Here is a 25,025-nt window from a genome sequence, read left to right as displayed (position 1 = left end):
GGATGCGTAAAGCACTAGGACTCCCCAGAAAATTGATCATTCGAGAAACTCCTCGCATACGCCAGCAGCATCACATGACTTCTGCTGTCGTAACAATATATATATCAAGAAATATAATCATTCTGCATGTAAGTTCTTACCACTAGTGAAGCAACACTTCACTGAAACTGAAACAAAATGTAGTTTTCTTCTTTTGTCAAGCCCATGTAGGTAGACCTGTAAAAGATAATTTATAAGTCAGAGACATCGTAGATAGTATAACAACAAACATAATTATTTGTCCATTGACGTTTTCCTAAATTTAAATCATATTCCATTTTGTTATGTACTGAGCACCAATTTTTCCTAAAGTACTAAGATTGACCTTTCTATATGTTTCATTAGTGAACTAAATACAAAATATAAAAATTAATTTCTATTTTACTTTATACATGTACAGACATTTAAAATCCATATGAGTAATGTCACAAGTTCAAGATTACATGCAAACAGCGATCTGCTTAGCAGTTTTATACCAAAATATATCCATCTTTCTAACAATCAAAACAAACATATAATTTATATACATATAAGGTACTTCACTTTTATGATACTTAAACGACAGCTTCTAAATGTTTCTGTACTATGAAAAAATTGCTCATGTAAGTCTATAAACTGGCTAAACTGTAGCAATATATATATATATATGTAAGCATATAATGAGTTTACAAGCTGTGTAATTAATTTTCTGTTTTCTTAAAATTAACTAAAAAAGGAAATATTAAAAAAAACATTGAAATAAAATAAGCTTAGCTCTAAGATGCAGTAGTTATAGAAATTATCTTGGCTAACGAATAACAACAGATTTAATTCTAAGTGGGTTCCAAGAGTTTGTTCACTTTATAGGTTTGTCAGTAGAAGTTATAATTATCAAGTAATACAACAGAAACTATGCTTGTAATATAAATTAGATGTTTGAAATATAAATGATTAGAAATCGAAATATTTATGAGGTACCTCAGCTGCTGCTGATAATCTCAATGACATCTTACAAGATCCTCTTGACCTAAATAATTTAAACTAGCACAAAAATGACCATTTGTACCAATGAAATTAGTCAACCTATTAACAGTTATATGACATAAAAGTGTTCACATTTTACAAAAATATAAACTTTAACAATTATAACTTAGACAATAATAAATTATAAACTTTAACAATTATAACTTAGACAATAATAAATTATAAACTTTAACAATTATAACTTAGACAATAATAAATTATAAACTTTAACAATTACAACTTACACAATAATAAATTATAAACTTTAACAATTATAACTTAGACAATAATAAATTATAAACTTTAACAATTATAACTTACACAATAATAAATTATAAACTTTAACAATTATAACTAACACAATATTAAATTATAAACTTCACCTTTTTAGAAGTTAACTTTTAACAACATTGAAAATAGATTATTCTAATATGATGCCTTACCTCTCCCACATAATAGCTTTCCTCGATTTGTATTGGCCTCTGTATGCACAATTTTCGCTCACCACTAGCTTTGAGGCTCTCAGCTAACATTGCTTGTCCACATGCTGTATAGCTGTGTTGTAGTATTTAAATGAGCATGCAAAAATCCTCTACCAATACAATTGTGACACACCATCCTAGCACAGTAGATTCCCTCTATACTGTAGCTCATACTCATCACTTCGTGATTCGGCAAGAAAAGGTGCACTGGAGAGAGGTCAAGTGGGAAGTGTGAACAGAGATAAGTATCTATCGAAAATATATTTTCAGCATTGGAAAATGTTAACTTCAAATACAATACCTTACCTCCTCTCACATAATAGCTACAATTTCATGCTGAAATGGTGGACGGACCAGTGCAAAAACTGCCTAGATGAGCACTCTTCAGAAGGCATCCAAAGAGAACCCATGGATTATGATACCTAATATACAGAATCACAATGATGGAAGACTGCATCAAATCTATACCAGGGCATACTCTTTGCCCATTGTAAAGATATGTGTTGCTAATTAGGGCAGAAAAGTTGGAAGTCCAATCAGTAAATGACTAGGGAGCATCAGACCATATTCAGTGAGTCAACTCCAGTCCAAAACCAGACAGCATCGGGTATGTCTTCCAGTTCACAGGAAGACAAAGGCAAGGGTCCCAACTGTCTTCACCTCAAAACCAGGAAGCAGAAGGGAAAAGCAACTTCCATTCTGACAATCCATGCAGGGCAACCAGGCCACCCAGGAAACTGACATCCAGGCAATGGTAGGAAGGGGGAATGAAAATGGTGGATCAACTCTGGTCCAAAACCAGGCAGCATTGGAAATTTTGCATCCAGTCCATAGTAGAAGGAGAGTTTCTACCAATCACATGTGTGAGGGCTTATGTTGGCTGGTCCTATGCTGATTCAATGCCAGAACCACCCATTAACTGACTCCCAGGTGGCAGTAGGATGGGGGAAAGCTAGCTGGAGGGAGGGATGAACTGCAAGTGGTGGATTCATCCAGTCCAAAACCAGGAGGCATCAAACCAATACCACCCTACTCTCGACTGAGTAGCTGGGAATTGGTAAGTTGCAAGAACTCTCATACTCCACTAGAAGAGGGAGGAGCAAAACACACAGTAGAGAGGCCAGAGGAATGCAACATCTTAGGATGGATGATCACAAAAACCCTATTTTGAAAAGCAGGCCAGTCTTTATTTATTAAACTAGGAGCAAATGGATGGGCAGCAATCGCCACACTGCTTTACTCATGATAGCTCATGAGTTGGTACAGTCTGGAACAGACATTATTTATGAAACAAGTTACCATGAGAAACCATCAAGCAGTCTTGTGGAACACCCCCATCCTATCAGTGTGCATTATAAACTTTGAAGGTCTCACAGTGCAGATTTAAAATTAAGTATACCTGGATAGGCAACTTACACATTCAGAGCCTATATGGGGTATGGAGAATGGTGATGGGCAGAAAATAATATCCAAATGAAGAAGAGATGGCCAAATGATACAGGTAATACACAACAAACATGTAAGGTGTAGTCCACATGACAACCTGCCCAACATCCTCTAATGTACGACGAATGTAAGCAACCAAGGAAAGGGTAAGATGACAAATCTCTTGAGAGGAAACTTGGAAGATGTGAAGAGAATCTTTGGTCAAAGAAGCATGAGCCAGATGAATGAATTGATGGAGCTAACCAGTAAGGGTAACAGGAGAGAGATCTTTGGTAGAGGAGGGGATCCAAGAGATAAAAAGTTGGGAATGGGAACCATGAAAAGAAGCTGTGCAGGAGATATAACCACAAAGAGCCCGAACAGGACAGAAATGATAAGGATATGACTGGGAATGAGTAATAGATGGAAGGGAAATAGGTGTGAATGTGCTGTTTTTCTCTAATGCTGCAGATGTTTTGGGAATAAAAGCACAATCAAGTTAAAAGATGCAGGAAACATCAACAGCAAACACAACTGAAATCCACATACAATGAGGAGTAAAAGATAAATCTTGAGGGAGAAATGGTACAATAAACAAGAAACTAAAAGCTCAAATGTAGGATGGGTAAGGGCAAGAAGAAAAAAATTGAGATTCCCATCTGGTAGGACAATTGGTTAGGGAGGAAAAAAAAAGGAAAAAAACCGTGATAGGAGAGGAGAGGAAAAAATACAGAAGATATGGGAAAATTAAAAGTATTGGATAATGCTATCTTACATAATGCAATAGTAGAAATGATAAACTATTGTCAAAAAGCCATGTAAAAAAGTCAGAAAGGTGGGAAACAGTTGGTTGGGAAGGGGAGATTCCATGACACAAAGACCTGCAACAGAAAATGTGCCATTTACATTGGAAAACAAGCAAAAAGGAAGAATGATAAATATGGAAGACTACCTACAAAGAAAGTCCAGAACCCCTTGCAAAATGACTGGACAAAAAAACCCACATATGAAGATGGAGCATGAGTTTTGCAGGATGAGGGAGGGAGAAATGAGGTTGCTGAAGAAAGGATTGGGAAAGAAGAAGTGGCAGGGGAAAGAGATGGAAGCCAAGGCTGTGCTGGCCATAAGAGATCAATCAGAAGGACCTGACACAGAGTAGTTTGAATAAGTGACAGGACTAGGGGAAGAAGATGAATAGGAGGGTAGGCATACAGATAAAACGTGGTCCAATCCTGACTGAATGCATCCATATCAATAATTGAAAGATATGGAACAAGTAACCAGAATAGAAGAAGTTTGGTATTGAAGTTGATGGAAAATGCATCCAGCAATGGGGTACCCAGCTGGAAGCATAACTACTGGAACACATAAGGAGAAAGAGACCACTCCATTGGTGGAATCTTGTCGGGATAAGAAAGCCAATCCGTGAAAAGATTCAGAGCACACAGAATGTGACAAGCAATAAACCAAACATGTGAAGATTGGGCCCAGAAAAGGAGATCGAGTGCTTAAAAATAAAGCGAAAGAGACTGGACACCCCCTTGGTGATTGATATGAGACAATGATTGAATTGTCAGAATGGACCATGACAAGGTGCCTCTATACCACAAGAAGGAAATGATCCAATGCCTGAAGGAACTCCAAAAGATTGATGTGTAGAGTCAATTCAACCAAAATCAATGAATAGCAATCTACTGAGAATTCAAATATGCCCCTCAACCTGTCAGAGATGGATCCATATAGAAATGAAGATAGAGATGAGAAGAAGTAAGAGATATGTCAGCTGCAGTGTTGTCTCTGTCGGACCACCAGGTAAAGTTGACTTGTAAGACAAAGGGAAGAAAATGGAGGAGTCTAAGGGATCCTGAGCAAAATTACCTTGATTGTGCAGCACCCATTGAAGACAATGCATGTGTGCATGACCTCAAGTGATGAGGGATGCCATGGAAGCTCGAGTCCCCAAAAGAAAGATGACCTTACATTCAGACTGGCACAGAAAATGAGCCAAACAAAGATCATGCAGATAAGAAGCAGACAAATGCATTCCAACAACAAAGCAACCACATACAGAGAGGCAAAGTTGAAGAAGATAAAAGTGCCAATGTAGAGAAAAGAAGGGAATGCGTATCTGCCCAAAAACCCTCAGGGGAATGGTAAATAGCTTCAGAAAGGAGATGAATAGACGGAAGATAATGTATAAGAGTTGTTAAGGTAAGATGGAGACAAGAGAGCTAGGGAAGGGAAAAATGAAGGGCAGCAGAAGGATCAGAGCCCCATGCCTAAATCAATGATTCCAAGGTCTGAGAATCAAGAAAAGGAAATTCAGACTTATAGCAAGCTAAAGCATGCATGCATGACTACCAAACTTGGGGGGTCAAATTATGTTGGCACCAGCATAAAGCTGGGAAGGGAAATGGTCAGCATGGATGCAAATAATGAGGAAAAGAAAAATAATCAGATGTCAGGCCACAATGAAGATGGGATGGGAAGAAAGGTTAAAGGAGGTCCACAGAAGTAGACTGAAAAGGAGCAGCAAAAACAAGAAGTGGAAAAGGCTGTCCAATCCGTGGTCCTCAGGAACATATTCTCCAGGGAAACAGAGATCTGACCAAGGCTCAGGAGGTGCTACAGACTGCTTCTAAGACTCCAGCTCCCAATGCACCAGGGCTGAAATCTGCTCGGCCAAAAGTGTAGAGCCTGAAGCCATAGTAGTGTTAAATCAGTTGTGGAAGGATCCATACCAGAAGTAGTAGTTGTTATACTAAACTGTGAGTTCATAATGTGAAAGAAAGAAAAGCTTTCCACAACAAAATAACAACAAATTTAAAGTTGTCAAAAATTTAAAGCAAAAATACAATGTAAAGAGTGAAAAAAAAGCATGACTGCACTTGTGAATGATAGATAGAGAAGTGATGAGTGTGAGCTACAGTATAGAAGGAGTCAGTGGTGCTGGGAGGGTGTGTCACAAACCTATTGGTGGAGGATTGTTGCATGCCTATTTGCACGCTACAATTCAGTAATATCACGTGTAAATACGTAATGTTAGGTGGGAGCCTCAAGGCTAGTGCGAGTGAAAATTGCACATATAAAGGGCAGCACAAATTGAGAAAAGCTATTATGTGGGAGGAGGTAAAGTATCACATCAGAATAATCTATTTCAAGAACAGAATTATTATTTTTCATGTAAGTTCAACTATTTTAATTAAATTTTCAACCATATCTTGATGAAATTCATTTGCTACTCTCTTAAAAAAAATTCTAGTTTAAAATTTTATAACAGAAATAGTTTTTTATTTCAGTTTAGAATCCCAAATCTGAACATTTTATCTGAACATATATAAATGCAACTCATAAAAAATCTAACACACTTTCACAAGACAATGTTAATTTTATTCTGTTTTAACTTGCACTTAAATAGCATATGTAAGTTGAACTTCATTAAGAACCAACAACTGTTAACATAAATCTAGTTTCTTATGTCCACCATCTTATCAACTGAAGTTATTTGTTTATTCAGTAATATGTATTATAATATTGTATTCAACTTTCTGTGAGACATATTTTAACCAATTATTTGATATTTTGCAAGAAATAAATACATACTTTATGTAACGGTTTCCAGACAAGATCTAAAGAACTGTAAACATTGGTTTCTCTGGTTTTGTCAACAGCTGTCTTTTGGTCAGATGTGATGTCCCAGATCATGAGAGCCCTAATATAAAAAAGTACAGGTAATTATGCAAACCACTGGAAAATATACACGAATTTGGTACCTGTTAATATATATTACATGCAGTTACATTTCCTTGATAATAAAAGTTTCATACAACAACATAATTACAATTTCTAAGATCCACATGGCCATGTCATACTTTCATATACTATTGAAGTTTTTATTGAAACATAATACAGTATTAAAATATTTTCATAAATATGAAACCAAAGAATTGAGTAAAAATATTAGTAAACCTGCATTAGTCATTCACGAACTGCAAGTAAGCATTCATACCTTTATTTTCATGTAGAATTTACTGGTCAACAACAGAAATTAATATCTAACTTACCCGTCACTTCCACAAGTGAACAGCTGGTGACAGGAAGTGCCACAAGATTCATACACTAGGCCTTGTTTACCAACCTTTTTAAAAAATAATCATAATATTACAAGTGAAAGTTAATTATACTTTTAAGAAACTGCAAGATGAATGATAAATTATTTTTTAACGTTTTTTATTCAATTGTATATATTTAATTATGATATTGTAAAGAAATTCCCAAAGACTCATAAAAACAAAGCAAAAAATAAAGTTAAACACAAATAACTACAAATTAGTTATTATCTAACTCAAGGAAAAAAGCAAAAAGAAATTAGAAATTGGAAAAATAAAAGTATATTTAGATAGTTATGCATATCTCAATACAGAGATACGTGAATAGGAACAATACAATAGCAAAAGAAAGGAAAAACTGAATGCACAAAAAGATAAACATTATGGAAATGTAAAAAAGAAAAATTTTAAACTTTGACCTTTGGGCTCAATGAAATATATATTAGTAATTTAATCATGTTTTAAATGTTTAAAAATATTGTTTTCAAAGCCTGCCATACAACTATAACACTAAATCAGAAACTTGAACATTAAAATGCATACTAACATACTTTAATCTTGTTATATGTAAAAGTGTGAAATAATTAGTAATTAGATGGAGTGCTAGTTCTTTCTTTTGATCAAATAACTTATTACATTTTTAATTGGCAATACTAGTACAAAGAAATACTTGTTAGAGGCCACTGATGCAAAAAAACCAAGAAATAAAAAAATCTTTTACTTTAAATAAGGCATATTTAACTGCACTGCATGATTAAGAAAAAAGAAATATTTTTCTTCCCAGATTTTCACTTAATAGGGCATTTACTTATTTGAATGACAGAAATAAACTAAAAGCTAAACCAAATAATAAAATTTGGAAGTTGTAGAACTTGGTATAAATTATGGAAATACAAGAGAAAAATGACAAAATTGATTTTACAGGGTTGAATGTATTACTTTAAAACAATTTGAATACATAGATCAGCAAGTGACATGACAACCACAGTCTATATAAAGTTGCAGTGGAACAGCATGTATCAGAAGTACATTTTGATTTCTTTTCATGCCTTTTTTGCAGCTGATGTGATGTATCCAATAACTGATCATTTTTGGGAAGGATATGTAACAGTCCTTTCTGATGTAAAATATTCATAAAGATGTATTAATATCAGAGATTTAGAATTAATGGCATTGGAAAACAAATGAATATGGATCAACTTTGGCACCAGAACCATCCTGTAACAAGGCACAGTAAGCAAAGTGCAGTGTCTTGTAACAGGTGAGAATCCGCAAACACAAAGGTCAGTGTCCAGATGCCCAAGGCAACATAACCAGGAAGGATCTCCATCTGGAAACAAGACCAAGAGGGTATGGGTTCACCAAGGTAAGGCTTCCAGTCAAACCTCCTGTTTCTATCTCAAGCAGCTGGAGAATTAAATGAACATTCATGTTATTACATATATACAAAGACATACTAGTCAAATTGCCAAACATAACCCCCATGGACTTCTGTGCAATCGGACTATTGAAATAGGGACAGGGAACCATCGTTCTCATACACTATATGGATGATAGAAAGCCTGCAGGGATAATTAGTATGCTTTGAACACAACAGCTTTTATAATGGAACTTTTTGCAATGGAAATTATGTTGCAGGACTATTGTTGAGATGCATAGTTTTCAGATAGAGCAGGACGAGGCATGGCGATAGGACTGTAACGTTGTGTTTTGGTTTCAAAATCATTTTAATTAAAGTATTTAACTTGTTGTACTACTGTGACCTTGAAGTAAGAGTTTGTGTGTTCAAATTTATAGCATACCTTTTGTTTACAAGTTTATTCAAAACAAATGTGAATCAAGCCTTGTGAGTGTTAGAGAGTATGTAATGCAAAGATTTTATAATTTTATCAGATGTGTAAGATTTAGGAAGTCACTGAAAGAATAATAAAGAATCATTTTGTCCATCGAATGTTCCATAAAATTTCTAAATTGTTAGTAAATAAAGTGGCACACTTATGAATCTATCCTTGTAGAAGTATCTTTTGGGAGAAAAGGAACTTTGGTTAAATAATTATTTTTATTTATATGAACCCTCACCTCTATGAAAGATGGAAGCCACGTGAGAAAACTGACTGCTGACTTATGATGCTGGTCGATATTACTAAGAGCACAATGCCTTACAATAGGAGTAATAATACTTTTATCTTCTTGAAGTTCCATCTAAAATACAGCATTGAAAGGAGACATTACATATGGATTTTCCTATTTTTGATTTTAAAAAATTTAATGTATGTGAATCAGAGATGGTTAATATATAAACATACAAAAAGTCTATTTTTCAGCCTTTTAATCATTTCTATATATGCAGCAATGAAGAAATATATTACAGACATAGATAACAATCAGGTATCAATAGCTTCAAAGATATTTTCACAAAACTTTAGTTTCAGAACTACTACTGGTACAACATAATGGTACAAATCATAAATATGAAGAAATTATGTATAGTTTTGTTACTAGTTTCATGTTATTTTCAACTGATATGACATGTGCATTTAATAAACTGAAAACTAATTAATGCTATAAGTCTAACCAAAGTGATATGTAACCACTAACACAACATAATGGTGCAGGTGATAAGGCATAACATGATTTTCTTAATAATATCATGACACTTTTAATTCATATCACATATGCATTTAATAAATTGGAAAATAATTAATACAATATGATACCTGAAGAATAATGTTCAGGTAATGTTGTGACCATTTGTTAGTTCATTCTTTGCCCAAAATACTAAGAACTGTCTTAAGGAATTTATGAACTGGGATTCCACATTAGACACTACAAACTTAAGAATATAACATTTAGAACACAACATATTGAACATTAACTACAATGTTAGCTGAATCTTTTTTGTAAAAGTTATAGCTTCACTATGTGATACTTTCAGTTCAAACCAACTCCCTGAAACAGTAAATAAGATAGGGCCACTATATGATGGAAGGTGTGGCAAGATATGATGCAAAATAATTCTGTCTTTTCCTGAACTGACTGAGCTTACACAAAGAAATAAATAAACTGGATATGATGTGTAATACACAAAAAAACTGTGTGTGTAGTCTACCTCAGACAGTCGCCTTTATTAGAAAGGTGGATTGATCAGGCTGGTTATACTCCCACAAACTGGCTGACTAAATCTCATGAGTTTACCCAGAGTAACAAGTGCTACTCATGTGATTGGTCATTACCATTCAAACACAAGGGAGGTTGTATCTTCAAGATATCACCCAATCTACCATTGGAGGACAGTGCTTCCGACCTTCATGCAAAAGGTTCAGTTTTACAGCTAAAGGCAGACCTGGTGTTATCTTCAAGATATGACTGAGAACAAAGAAAACTAGAACAAAATTAACCTAATAACTTTTTTTGACCATGAATTATGTGAAACCCACACTTTCTTAGAATAAACAAAAAATTTTTTACATATTTTTATATGAAATAAGAAAGTAGTAAATGCATGGTATGCTTGCATATCACAGCTCTTTCAGAAGAAAGTAAAGAAACTGACATTTAACTTAAATAGATTGTAAACGTTAAGCCAACCAAACCTATTCTCACACAACCAAGATAGTCTGTAGAATAAAATAACTTGTTTTTTTTTTGTAGTTAATCACAAAGCTATACAATGGGCTATCTGTGCTGTGCCCAACATAGGCAATGAAACCCAATTTCTAGTGTTATAAGTCCAAAGACTTACTTCTGTGCACTGGGGGATGAATGAAATAGAACTAACAATGCTGTGGTAATTAATACAATGGTTTAAAGACTTATTATGATTTATATTATCAGGCATACACTATCATAGAGTTTTCCTAAAGTTCAGCCTAAGCAAAAGCTCATAAACAATAATTATTTTTGATATACAACAAAAAATTAAGTTTGGACACTATAAAAATGCTGATAAATGAGAAGCCCATAAAAAAATGCAAACTTATGCTTTGAAACAGATTGTAGCCTAATATATTTAGCACAAAACCACTGATCCCTTACCACAGTTTACAAAATAAAATCACATACCTATAAATATATATGTGTGTATGTTTGCCTAATCATAAATCATAGAGCTACATACACTACTTAGAAATTCTCTAAGAAACTAATTAGGACTACTTATTATTATAGATCACTTCTCATGAAAACTAAAACTTACACTGATGTGCATTAAATGAACAGTTGGGTATTCTCACTATTACCAATATTTTCAATCCTAATCCTAATAATATGTCATGAGGTTCAGCCAGTTTAGGAGATTTAGGTTAGTCCTAAAACCATACATTAATCAAACAATGTAAAATAACTTATATAAGTATAAATTATTATAAACATTATAAACCAATACTATTAATGCAACTAATAAAAGAGAAATCTTCATAAGTATTAAAATTAGTTTCAAATACTCAAAGCTGACATGAATATCAGAAGCAATAATACCACTGAAACTAAATATAAATGAAAATAGAGTATGACATTACTTAACAAACACATGAAAACCCCAGTCAACTGCTAATATGATCCATAAGTACCTATGTATTTGCACGTGCACATCAATAACAGAAATTAATTGAAACAAAACAAAAGACCAGATGATAAAAACCAAAAGCCTGTTTAAAATATCTATCTATATCCCTTCCCAAATAATGGCAAGCTACTTACAAAAAGAACCTCATGACCTGTATGGTTCCACATCAAAGATATGGCTAACACATGCAACTGATGTGGTAATAAACTATTACAGTTGTATCTAGTGAAAAGGCAGGTATCAAACACTTGGATTATACTTTAACTATTTAGCACAGATGTGAATGTGTGGTAAGTTACCCTCATGACTACCAAACAGAATAAATTGACCTATTTCTATTTCAAATTATCAACAACATCTATGTGGTCAGAGAAATATGTTTCATAAACAGATCATTACAGATGTAAAGGACAAGAAACTATCCAGTCTAACTCTGAGAGTTGGTTTATTCATTTCTCATGGTATTCTGTAATTAGCATACAGCAATAAGGTGTAAAGGACTAGAAAACTATCCAGTCTAACTCTGAGAGTTGGTTTATTCTTTTCTCATGGTATTCTGTAATTAGCACACAGCAATAACCGAACTGTATACTTACAAACGTTTTGTTACTTTTTTCTGTTTGCACATGAGCCTTTGGTTGCTGAAGACTATCAGCACATAGAGTTACATCCCATAAAACAAGCTGACCATTCACAGTACCACCAACAACCAGTTCTGGTGTAGTAGGGTTGAACGCAAATGTGTTAATATCTTCTGGAGCTTCAAGCAAAAGCTACAAAATCAACAAATATTAAAAGGGTTACGATACAGAAATCACTTGAAGCATATTCTTCTAGTTATGTATGGACTAGAATGTAATCATGATACTCTTCAAAGTAACTTAGTTTCAGGTTTATTAAAAACAAAAAGACTTCTTTGAAATCAAAATAATCTCTGCTTATAATCTCTGAATATAGTTTAATAGCACTATTGCAATTATTTTTTTAAGTAACAAAGAATGTAGAAATAGTATTGATTTAAATTTTTTGATATTCACACTGCAGATCAGTTTTACTAATGAAATAATGTTGTCTACAGTTTAAAGCCATAAGCACAAGACTGAGAAAGGTATTGTTTATTTGAGGTAGTATGGGATATATTTTGCAATGATCCCTTATAGTTTCCAGTATTTTAGGTGGTTAATGTCCATTACATAGGTAAGTATGAGAATGGAAGCCTTTGAATGTTTTTAATTGTTTAATCATTTCAATAGACTCGCCTTCATAGCTTTAAATTACAACATCACTGAGTATCTGAAAAGAGGTTTTTATAATGGGTTTTAATCTTTAAGATGAAGAATTAAACTGATTATTACATGTTAGACATACACAACTGTTTAACTTTCAGTTTAATATGAGAATTATGATTTAGATAGTTTACATAGAGCGGGTGTCATATTTAGCTATTTTCAGAAGCGATATTTTATGGTAAGTTTGTTTACATAACTGTTTATGAATCATACATCGTGTAGTTCAATTGCTATGAATTAGTGATTTTTTTACAATAGTGAGATTATTTCATCATATTGCTAGAACTTTCTGAGTTTCTCATTGTTTAATTAAGTATTTTTGCATCAGAATATCTAGTATTGCATTGAATGTTCTAAACCTCTGTTGTGGTATAAATATGCATCAAAAAATCATTATTTAGTTAGAGTTTTAGACTGCATGATTGTGAGTGTCATAACAAAGAGTGTATAGTGGCAATTTTTAAAGAGAAATTATCAAAGACTGTATTGTAATAACAGAGTAGAGAAGAATAATTCATTTTTTCAATTGTGTTCTAAAGTAACTGAACCAGCCTTTGTGAACTTTGACAAAAAAGAAACAATTATTTATATCTCTGGATATGACTGTGGTAACCTACAGCATAATGAACATTTGCATATATGTTTGATTTGTTTTTAACAAAGTGCTAATCCTAATTACTTCCAAGTAACTATAATTCTTATCATTGAAATATTTCACGATTACTAACATGATTACAAATATTTATTTGTGTGTGTGTGTGAGGAACCTTATGTTTATATCCAGTTAACTTCACTGTAAAATATGAAAGAATTACCAATTACATTTTGTGGGCTTGTTTATATTTTGATAACCTAAATGTAGTTATTAAGCAAAAAATTATACCTGGGGATTTATGGGGTCCATAAAACTCCACACAAGGATAAGAGAAGGCTGTAGAGTAAGATGAGACATGTTATTTATTCTTTCATCTAACGAGTAATTCTCTGCTATGGAAACAGCAACAATACCTATAAATAGAAATTTTACTGTTTAAAACAATATATATAATTAATCTGCCTGCAAGGATATTGCAGTACTATGTATAGCATCCAGTTTAAAAGGATTGGTATTTTAATATCCTCTCCTGGTCGATTATGACTTTGACTCAAAGCAACAGCTGACTATTGCTGTGAGGGGACAAAGGTCATGGGGTGATAATGACAATTGGAAAAAGAAACCAAGTTTACCTGTTGAATTCTGGTGCACTTTTTTGAGGCAGTTCTAATATGAGTTTGCCAAGCAAAGACTTACTTTTAAGATCATCATGCTTAGTTTGACTGAAGTCTATCTTGAGAATGCTGAGGGACCTAGCACAGCCTAATAAGAGCTCCTTTCATGTGCACAAGTACATTATATTTTCTTTTTGTCTGTCAAATAATAAAATTATTTTTATTTTTAACAACTTCATCAGTCTCATTACTTCATACACACTATGAGGACCTAGTTATTTACTACAGAACATTCTCCTTATTTTCTAATACAATCTGCTGTTATTGCAGAATTATCTGTCTGATATTTGTTGAGAAATCAGTTTCACTTGAAAATACCACACATATTTACTTCCACAGAGGACACTGAAGGCTCCCGTTGAAATGTTCTGCCTACTACATCATTTATCAATGTCACTGTGTATATATGTTTTTTGAGAAAGAAGTTTTACCAAATCCACAAGGATAAGCTACCCATGACAACATTGCACTGGCAAATGACTCAAATTTGCTGTAACACAGTGCTACATTAGCACTTACAAATCATATAAATTGTAAATAACCCCTTTGTACAAATTTTAAGTAATCTAAAATAAAAATGTATAAAGAAGATGAAAGCAGCTGTTATTGTGCTAAAAAGTTAAACAATTTGTTTTAAACTGGTTGTAAAGTAAGCAGTGATAACAGCATGTTTAGATTATTAACTTTATAAAAGAAAGATGCACAATGTAACAGTAGTATACTGGTGGTATAAGCAGAATTCACAATATTAAACAGAAAGATGAGTAACAATTGTTCAAGTGAAAAGAATATTGCAAAACAGTAGGCAGAAACAGCAAAAATTAAGAAACATTGGAAATAAATAATACTAGATATAACAAAACATAAAGCTCTATATCTATGTGAACAAATAAATTTACCATTCATCTTAGGATGCCAACTGATACAGGTCACCTTCTTCTTCTTGCTGAACTTTAAGTCTGTGAAGGACTGAAATTCCTTTAACAAAAATAAAATAGAAAGAAAGCTCAATTTTTATTACGTATGTTTTCTTCTGAAAGCTCTAGACTATTAACTTTAAAACCTTTTATTAACATTTTCTTCAAAATCATTACTTTATAAGCAATGAGTTCTTAGTTAACAAAACATTACAAAAGTATCTAGTTACATACTCTTCCTAAAAGCAATCACTTTTTGGTGGCATCATGCTAGCTACAAAATAACAAAAAATATCAAAATGTAATTCTGATACATGACCTACTATTGTGACTGTATATCAGCTATGGTTGCCAAGTGACTTGTGGAATTGTATGTTCAAAATCGTTTTAATATAATCAAGAGAAGATACAAATGTGTGGGGTCCAAGAACATCTCAATCTGTTCAAGCCATTGCAAATCAGGAAGAAATATTCATTTTAAGAATTTTGAAGTAACATTTAAATCTTCATTCTTTTCAAATAAAGTCATCAGAACAAGAAAAAAAAACATTTGCAGACATAATACACTCGGAGCCATTGTTGTTTGGTTATTATCCACATAAGTATTTAAGGTTTAAAACAATTTTGATCTCTAAAGTTTAAAAGAATACATAAAAAATACACTTTAAATGATTCCAACAAGCTATATTGGATTGTTGAATGTATTTCTGACCACTGTTACAACTTACTTTAAGTGTTCCCTCACACAGTGATGTTCAGCTGATTTCTGATCATTGTTACATCTTACTTTAAGTGTTCCTCATACAGTGATGTTCAGCTGATTTCTGATCATTGTTACAACTTACTTTAAGTGTTCCCTCATACAATGATGTTCAGCTGATTTCTGATCATTGTTACATCTTACTTTAAGTGTTCCTCATACAATGATATTTAGCTGATTTCTAATCATAGTTACAACTTACTTTAAGTGTTCCTCATACAATGATATTCAGCTGATTTCTGATCATTGTTACATCTTACTTTAAGTGTTCCTCATACAGTGATATTCAGCTGATTTCTGATCATTGTTACATCTTACTTTAAGTGTTCCTCATACAATGATATTCAGCTGATTTCTAATCATAGTTACAACTTACTTTAAGTGTTCCTCATACAATGATATTCAGCTGATTTCTAATCATAGTTACAACTTACTTTAAGTGTTCCTCATACAGTGATATTCAGCTGATTTGTGATCATTGTTACATCTTACTTTAAGTGTTCCTCATACAGTGATATTCAGCTGATTTCTGATCATTGTTACAACTTTAAGTGTTCCCTCATACAATGATGTTCAGCTGATTTCTGATCATTGTTACAACTTTAAGTGTTCCCTCATACAATGATGTTCAGCTGATTTCTGATCATTGTTACAACTTACTTTAAGTGTTCCCTCATACAATGATGTTCAGCTGATTTCTGATCATTGTTACAACTTACTTTAAGTGTTCCCTCATACAGTGATGTTCAGCTGATTTCTAATCATAGTTACAACTTACTTTAAGTGTTCCCTCATACAGTGATGTTCAGCTGATTTGTGATCATTGTTACATCTTACTTTAAGTGTTCCTCATACAGTGATGTTCAGCTTTCCCCCATATTTGTTAACCTCTATTAGATAATTTGAGAATACACTTATAATTTTATACATTCACATAATATTAATATAATAATCATGTTAGTCTAACCTGTGACTATTTCTTCAGCAGATTGTATTTGAACAGGAGTTATAATAAAAGTCACTCATTACTTTTAACAGGAAGAGATACATAAATATAAAGTACAAATAAAATTTCATTAACTCTTGTTAGGCATAAAAAGGTTTAGTGCCTTGCTTTTGTATCAAATAAAAGAATTAACACGTTATAATAAATATGATTGATGAATAAAATAATAAACTGAAAATAATATATTAAATGTCATCTAAGCATGTACCTACTGTTTAAAGTAAAATACATGATTCTTACAGTATATGATACCAGATGTTACTATACACCTTGTTTGAGTTTGCAACATTGCATTTTGATTGTTTCTATCTACAAATGAGCTTAATAGTAAGACAAACATGTTAATCATTTCTTCATATATCTAAATAAAAATTTTAGATTTCTTATTCATTAAATACTGTACCTTCTCTAACAATCATATTCAATGAACTCAAAAAACAAATCTCCCCCTCCTTAGATTAAAAAACACCTTCCTAATTCAACTCATGATAACTTGTATAGAACCAAAAAGCCATTGAATCAATCCTATTCTACAAATATTGTTGCTTATACAATTACTGACGTTTTTCACTTTTGTAAAATATTTATAAGCAGTTTAGTTACAATGGAAGTCTTGTTTTTATTTCAGTAATATTTAATATGGATAAGAACTGACTCTTTCTAATATAAATGTGAGTATGTATATATATACAAAAACACACAGAAGAAAAGAAATGAGTGGTGTGTTGTTAGTTTTATAAGGGCCGAATTCCTTACAGTAAGTGTCTGTGACTTGTTAGCAATAAATTTCAACAATAAATGAATAGCAGACAATCCATTTGTTTTAAAAGAATACATTAAAAACAAGTCAAACGTATGTACAAAGCTTTGTTACACAGTTGTTTCCAAATGATTGTTTCTTTTTCATCAAACTCAACACAGTCAGGTTCAATTACTTTACAACACCCTTTGACAAGACAAATTATACTCCTCTATCTCAATATTACAGTACAAACTGTTAAACTAACTTTATGGCTAAACACACAATCACGTAGTCTAATTTCCCTTTTACTTTCACTAATTTAACTTGCTTCCTATATCCGTATATATATATTGTCTGACTGAGGCCTAGAATATTTTGCAAATTAAGAGACATTACGATGTAACAATACACACTTCAAGCACTGAGACAAATTCTGAAGGTTTGAGTAACATAACATCAATTCACAACAATTGAACTACACAACAAATGATGCATAAACAGTTACGTAATTGAACTTGCAATAAATGATCAGTTCTAAAAATATCAAATTTAACCCTCACACTTTATAACTATCTAAATCATAACTCTCATATTACATTTAAATAAAACAGTTATGTATATCTGATATGCCTTTTGCCTTCCCTCCATTGGAAATAACTCATTCCAATGTGTCTCTCATGCAAATCATCATGCGACAACCCTCCACCAATGAGAGTATCATACACCCTCATTATGCATGTGGTTTCCTCTATTCAATTCTACCAAATTATCACTTCGAGTTTTGACAGAAAATGGAAGCACCAGTTTTCAGTGGGGAGAAAGGGTTGGAAGTGTGACAGGAGGTAAGTACCTATCAGAAATACATTTTCAGTATAGAAAAATTATAACTTCCGATATGGTACATTACATTCGCTCATATACATAGCTAGAATCCCACATTGAATAGGTGGAGGGACTAGAGCGAGGGAAGAAAAGAAGTATCTATTGAAAGCATCTGAAGGATACACTTTGAAACTAGAGAATAAAATTCAAAGATCTTATGTGGGAGACTTCTGAACCAAGTATACTCCTCGCCAGTCTAAGAAAAGTTTCATATATATGGGCAGAAAACAGAGGAGCACCTCCAACTGGTGCGTGAAAAAAACAATGGAAGTGCTCCCAGGTGTAGAGTGACTAGGGTGTGACAGGCCATACTCGGCAAGTCAACTACATCCAAAACCCATGCCACTGGGAACCAACATCCATGCAGAAGGTAGAATGAGGATCATACCATTTTCACCTCAAGTTCAAGAGACTGGAGGAGATCTCAACCCCCCCCCAGACTCTGGAACAGGGCACATGTTAAGAATAGAAAATGATATATCGATCTAGGAACTCAACATCTGGAATCAAAAAGATGTCTACCATAGAGAAATCAACCCCCTCAACAATGAAACTCACCAGAACCAACCCAGGTACAATAATATTCTTTGAATAAGATACATCGAGAGCAAAGCAAAAGGGAAAGAACCATAACAAACCTAAGTTCCTCCATCATGACCCACAACATAGATGGAGTATGGTTGAGGGAGGAAGACAGACATCCATAATACATGTGTGAGGATTTATGTTGACTGGTTCTACTCTAAATCCAAAACCTGGCCAGTGGGAACTGACATCCACATACGAGTATGATGAGGAATCTTAATCGAAGGGGTGAACTGCAGTTTGATGTCTCACTCCTTTGGTTTACATATGCTTTATAGCGGAGGATATCATGTCATCTACACCAGCAGCACACCACCACCCTACTCTTCACTGAATGGTATTTCTGTATTAAAAATTTATGTCATTAAACCATTCAAGAGGATGTCTCCCCTGTTCACCACCCCAACGGCTTGGAAGTGGAAAGTGGTTAGGACTCCCAAACTCCACAAGAAAAAAAGAGGGGCAAAATGTGGCCACGAAACCCTATTTTTAAATGCAGACTATATCGATTTATTCAATACAAGGTATGGCAGGGATGGGCAGCTATCCCCTTTTGCTTTATGCTTTACCCATGTAGTCCATGGGTGGTACGATCTGGGACATGAAAATTTATGAAACAATTTCATCGCAAGGATAACCCTTAAGCAATCTTGCGAAACACCCCATCTCTGCAGTGTGCATTGCATGGCCATGGAACATATTAAGCATGTCAACATGGCTGAACAGTGTGGATTTTAAAGGTTAATGAAAACCTGGTCAGGCAACACTCGCTACAGAGCAGGATTCAAACAATGAGAATTACAATGAATAGGGAAATAGGGCCCCTGAAAATGTAAAAAAGATTAAACATAACTTACCCAGTCTTATAGTTGCATGGCAGTCTAAAGAATGGCCACAGGTGGAAGATGATATTCAGAGGAGGAAACAGCAATCCTATGCAAATAATGAGAGACAAACGCATTAGGTGTGGTCCGCATGCCTGACTGAAGAATTCCTTCCAACAAATGATGAAGATGATAAGCCAGTGACAAGATATGGTGTCTAATTGGATGAGAAGACACCTGGAACAAAGTATGGGAGGACAACAAAAGAGATGAATAAGCCAATCGAATCAAAAGCCAAACCAAATTGGTGAGGGTGGAAGGAGAAAGATCATGAACAAAGGATGGTTGCCAAAAAATAAATAAGTGGAACAGGCACCATGGATGGAAGTCGTATGAGCAATATAACATTGAAGAGCATGTACAAGACATAGAAGTCAATCCAAATGAGCCCGAAGATAAAGATGGGAAATGAAAAGAAATTGGCAAAAAGGAGTAGTTACCCTCCTTAGCAGCTGAGGTTTTAGGGAGACAAGAACGATTTGGATAAAGGATAAGATATGTAGGATGATAAAGGGTATGTGAAACATCAATGGCAAATAAATCAGGTTCCCTACATCCACAGGCTAATAGGAGAAAGAAATAAGTCTTAAAGGAAAGGTGAAACAAGGAGCACATGAAAAGTGGTTCAAGTGGAGGCAAAGTGAGGCAATGGAGGACCACATTAACATCCCATACCAGAAGGGAAGCCAATGGAGGAGGATGACAAATCCAGAAGGAACTGATCAACAGGGAGAGCATAGGAAAGATAAAAATTCTATGGTATTGGGAAAAACAATAGGTATGGGATAAAGGAGACAGAAGATCCCCGATCAAAGAGCCAAGTAAGAAATTCTACAATACAAGGAACAGTGGGTTGATTAGCAGAAAACCCCCAGCCCAGAGACCAATGTTGGAGAACATTACATTTATGCTGATAAACCTCCATGGAGAAAAGGAAGATGGAACAGGCCAAAAATGAAACTATATGTCAGGACAGTCTCAATCTACCCAAGGACCAGATAAAACTAAGCGTGAAGACAGAGGACAGGAAGAGCAGGATGAAGCACCGATGAATGAGGTTGCAGTAGAAGGGAGGGAGACAGAGGAAGAGGTATCTGGGTAAATTGGAGCTGGATAAGTCAAGGAAACCACAGCTGAGCCAGCCAGTAAGGAGCAATCAGAAGGACCTGACACGAAGTGATATGGGTGATTAAAATCACCCAGAGAAGGAGTTGAATGGGAGGATAAATATAAAAGTATTTGTTAGTCCAATCCTGACTGAAAGCATTGACAGCCAGGAATAGAGAATGAGGTACTGGAGACCAAAACAGAGGAAGTTTGTGGTTGAGGGATGTGGCAAATGGATCAATGTGAGGAGTACCCCACTGATGGCTAAGCTATTGATAAAACATAGGATCAACAGACCACTCCATCGGACAGATTCTGTCTGGACAGGAAAGATGATCTGCAACAAGAATGAAAGCACCCAGAACATGACATGTAATGATATGGATAACCTTGCATGTGGGCTCAGATAAGAAAATCTAAGATGTGAAAACATAAGGATTTTGAACGGGTGCCACTTTGGTGATTGAGATATGCAACCACTGTGGAACTGTCAGAATGAATCATTACCAGATGATGTCTGACTAGATAGAGGAAATGATCCAAGGATAGTGAGAGGGTGGTAAAATTAAATAAGGAGAAGAATAACTATCATGCAACAAAGGAGAATGAGGATCATAGAAATCAGGGAAGGGGATAAAACATCACATACCTGAGAAATCAGAAATAAAAATGCTGTGTTAGGCCTAGCTGATTCCACAGCTGGGGCATAGGAAGACACAGCAACCAGTGATGAGAAAAAGCTATCTAAATCTTCATCAGAGTAAACAGGTTCGGATTGTTTGTGAGGAAGTGGGGTAACTTAAGGAGAAAGTGGTTGACCCATATAGAGATCAATCTTTCAGCGAATAATCACAGATAAATCCACCAACGGGTCACCCTCATCTGCAGCCAGTGTAAAAGTGCTTGTAGTAAGTATGAGGCCTAAAGCAGTCACATTAACCTAGGAATTCATGGTAAATGATAATAAATCAAACAAATTCTTTGATAGATAAAGACATACATGCAAAAAACATAAAAAATAAAAACTGGAAAGTAAATTGAAAACAAAGGCAGTAGCTGTATAATCAAAAACGATTAAGAAACCACTTCGAAAATATAACTGTTAAAGTTACAATGACGAAGCACAGGTGAGTAAAATTCGAAACATCTAAACATGACCATTATCAAAGGAGAAGTGATAATTTGGAAGAATTGAATAGAGGAAGCCACATGCGTAACGAGAATGTGTGGTACTCTCATTGGTGGAGGGTCATCGCATGATGATTTATATGAGACACACATTGGAATGAGTCATTTTCAATGGAGGGAAGTCAAATAGAGGGCAGCACTGAATGAGAATAGCTAATTATGTGAGAAGAGGTAATGTACCATATCAAAATTTTATTTCCATGTTGTGATTTTAATATTAGGTATATATGCAAAACCTTACATAAAATCACTTTATATTGCTGTATACATCAGTTACAAGAGAATTACTTCTCATTTATGAGTATATGTTTGACTTATAAATTATGAGTATGTCTTGATGCAAGCTGTATGAAAATTGTAACATTTAGATCCTGTCAGACAGCTAAATATAGAGAGATATCTTGTTTAAAGACTATGGTAACTGTACACTAAATTCTTGGTAATACATAAATAATTAAATATATGTATGTATATATTAAAATATGTATACAATACACTAACTTTCATGTGGTTTTCTTGTGTAGAAGAAAGTCCTATATCATCATAACCAAGAGTCAACCAGTCATTTACAAAAACATCAGCTACTTCATTCTGAAGTAATGCTTCTTCAAACCTGTTAAAAATTCACAGCAATTTTACATCAAGTTATAAAACTGTTTAGTAAAATATATAAATAATAATTATATATATATCCAGATTTACTTTTCCTAATTTTGATTATTAGTCTACTGATAATTACTTCTCTTCAACAATCATTTTGACCTGCTTGATGGTAGTTAAAAATTATAACAAAAACAAATAAGTGCAGAAAAAACAGAATAAAGTAAATGAAGTTTTAAAGTATCACTTTTATAAATTTTTTTTCATGAAACATGTCTAAAATAAATATAAATATAAACCTTTCTATTACTTGCTTTTTTACCAATTATCTTTACAGAACTTGTACTAAAATAAAGATAAACTATTTATTCACAATCCATATTCACAGGATAAATTTCTTTCTCATTTTTCATTTCAGTTTCCACATGATGTTACAATAAAACATTTCCAAACAATTACATATACGAAATCACTATACCACTAAATACAAAAAATGAACATAACAATATTCACTCACAAGGGAAATACATTTTCACAGAATTCTTTCATTCCTGCTGAGGTAAGAATGTCTTCAATGAGTGATTCTTTAAAATACTGAGGTTGATACTGTACACCTTTACGTTTTGTATGATGCACAGTGGCTTGAGAACTTCTGTCTTCTACATAAACTTTAGCCTGCAATAGAAAACATAAAAACACAAACTCAATATTAAGAAAGAGCTCTGTTGAATTTCACACAAAGCTAATCAGGGGCTACTTATGCTAGCCTTACCCAATTATGAGGGGATAGACAAGAAAGAAGACAGTTAGTTAACATCACTAACTGCCAATTTTTGGGCTATTCTAACTGAATACTGGGATTTGACTTTTGACAAAAAAGAGAATTATTTAAAGTCCTAGATTCAACTGTGGTAAGCAATAGTGCAACGAACTTTTATACATACATTTGACTTGTTTTCCATATATATTATTTTAAAATAAGTGGATTGTGTGCTGTCCATTTCTTGTTGAAATTTATCACCATCTAGTCACAGACACCTACTGTAAAGAATCTGTCCCTACATATAAATCTAACACACCCTCTGTCTCATGTCCAAAGTAATATAGCAGTTTGTTTTATATTTTACACTAAAGCCACCATAGAAACTATATACTTTTAACCCAGAAAATATAGGATAATCTATTATAATTAATAGGTTTTAAAAACTAAAGAACTTGTTAGTCTTCCTACCTCAGTACCAATGTCAATCTGCAAATCCTTGATAAATTCAGCTTCTTGTTGGTAAGAATTGCATTCAGCATAACAATCCTTGTTATCACAATTGTCTGCCAAAGTAATAGGTGTCTTTGACTTCTTTAACCTCTTTGTAACAATGGTGATCTATAGTAATAAAATATTTTTGAATTTTATACTTTGGAAATTACATGTCTCAAATAGGCAGCTATTTGTTACCACAGGCAACACTTGGTTCTAGCTTTAGCTAAAAATGCTTCTGCATTTAACGGTATGATACTTAAATAAGATAAATTTTATATTTTTTAAATTTATTTTGCAATTTATATGAAGTTGGAAAATACATTTCTGAAATCTTCATAAAGATCTTTTTCTTCCTTTTTTTCTGTAGTTATAATTAAATGAATAAAGTTCTTATTCAAGTAGTTATGATATTTTATTTATTTTCCAAAAACTGCTACAAGGACCCAGCTGTGTTTTAGCAACATTTAGTTTATTTATACTTTAATTATGTGCCAATACAATAAACATATGCCAAACAACTTGTAGCATTCATGGAACACAGATGATTCAAAGTTACGGCCGTGTTCAGAATGCTGTTCGTATGGCATACCAAACCTGAAGAAGAAATCACTAATAGCCGAAGCTTCCTGATTTGGTATTCCATATGCCTCAGGCCATGTGGTGAAATAATCCATCACCACACAAATGTACTTGTTTCCAGCACAAGTTTGGGGCAATGGACCAGCAATGTCAATGGCTACTCTTTCCATTGGTGCACCAACTTGATATAATTTCATTGAAGCACGTCCCATATCCTTATGTCCCCTTTTAGCACAACATGTACTGCAGGTCCTTCACTATTCTTCCACATCTTGCCTCATACCTATCCAGTAAAGTCTCTGCTCTAAGTGATTCAATGTCTTCTTAACTCCAAGATG

The 25,025-nt window shown here is 33.7% G+C and overlaps 1 protein-coding gene across 5 annotated transcripts in view; it reads right to left on the bottom strand.

The window, feature by feature from the left end:
• The window catches only part of LOC106466613 (WD repeat-containing protein 63-like), a 77,753-nt gene that overhangs the window by 34,088 nt on the left and 18,640 nt on the right, over positions 1-25,025 (bottom strand). For 4 of the 5 annotated variants that reach the window (XM_022394649.1, XM_022394648.1, XM_022394650.1 and 1 more), the window contains exons 5-14: positions 24,082-24,231; positions 23,368-23,525; positions 22,752-22,863; positions 15,079-15,157; positions 13,794-13,918; positions 12,218-12,394; positions 9,137-9,259; positions 7,013-7,086; positions 6,552-6,660; positions 141-216 (exon numbers count right to left, since the gene is read on the bottom strand). In XM_022394649.1, coding sequence (XP_022250357.1) covers positions 141-216; positions 6,552-6,660; positions 7,013-7,086; positions 9,137-9,259; positions 12,218-12,394; positions 13,794-13,918; positions 15,079-15,157; positions 22,752-22,863; positions 23,368-23,525; positions 24,082-24,231 — 1,183 coding nt within the window. Of the gene's footprint in view, positions 1-140; positions 217-1,587; positions 1,731-6,551; positions 6,661-7,012; positions 7,087-9,136; positions 9,260-12,217; positions 12,395-13,793; positions 13,919-15,078; positions 15,158-22,751; positions 22,864-23,367; positions 23,526-24,081; positions 24,232-25,025 lie in introns of those variants that run through there. The other variant, XM_022394652.1, reaches the window with a different exon arrangement.

This window comes from Limulus polyphemus, unplaced genomic scaffold (assembly GCF_000517525.1).
Source record: "Limulus polyphemus unplaced genomic scaffold, Limulus_polyphemus-2.1.2 Scaffold2322, whole genome shotgun sequence".
Lineage (NCBI taxonomy): Eukaryota > Metazoa > Arthropoda > Merostomata > Xiphosura > Limulidae > Limulus > Limulus polyphemus.
This window is presented reverse-complemented; position numbering and strand designations above follow the sequence as displayed.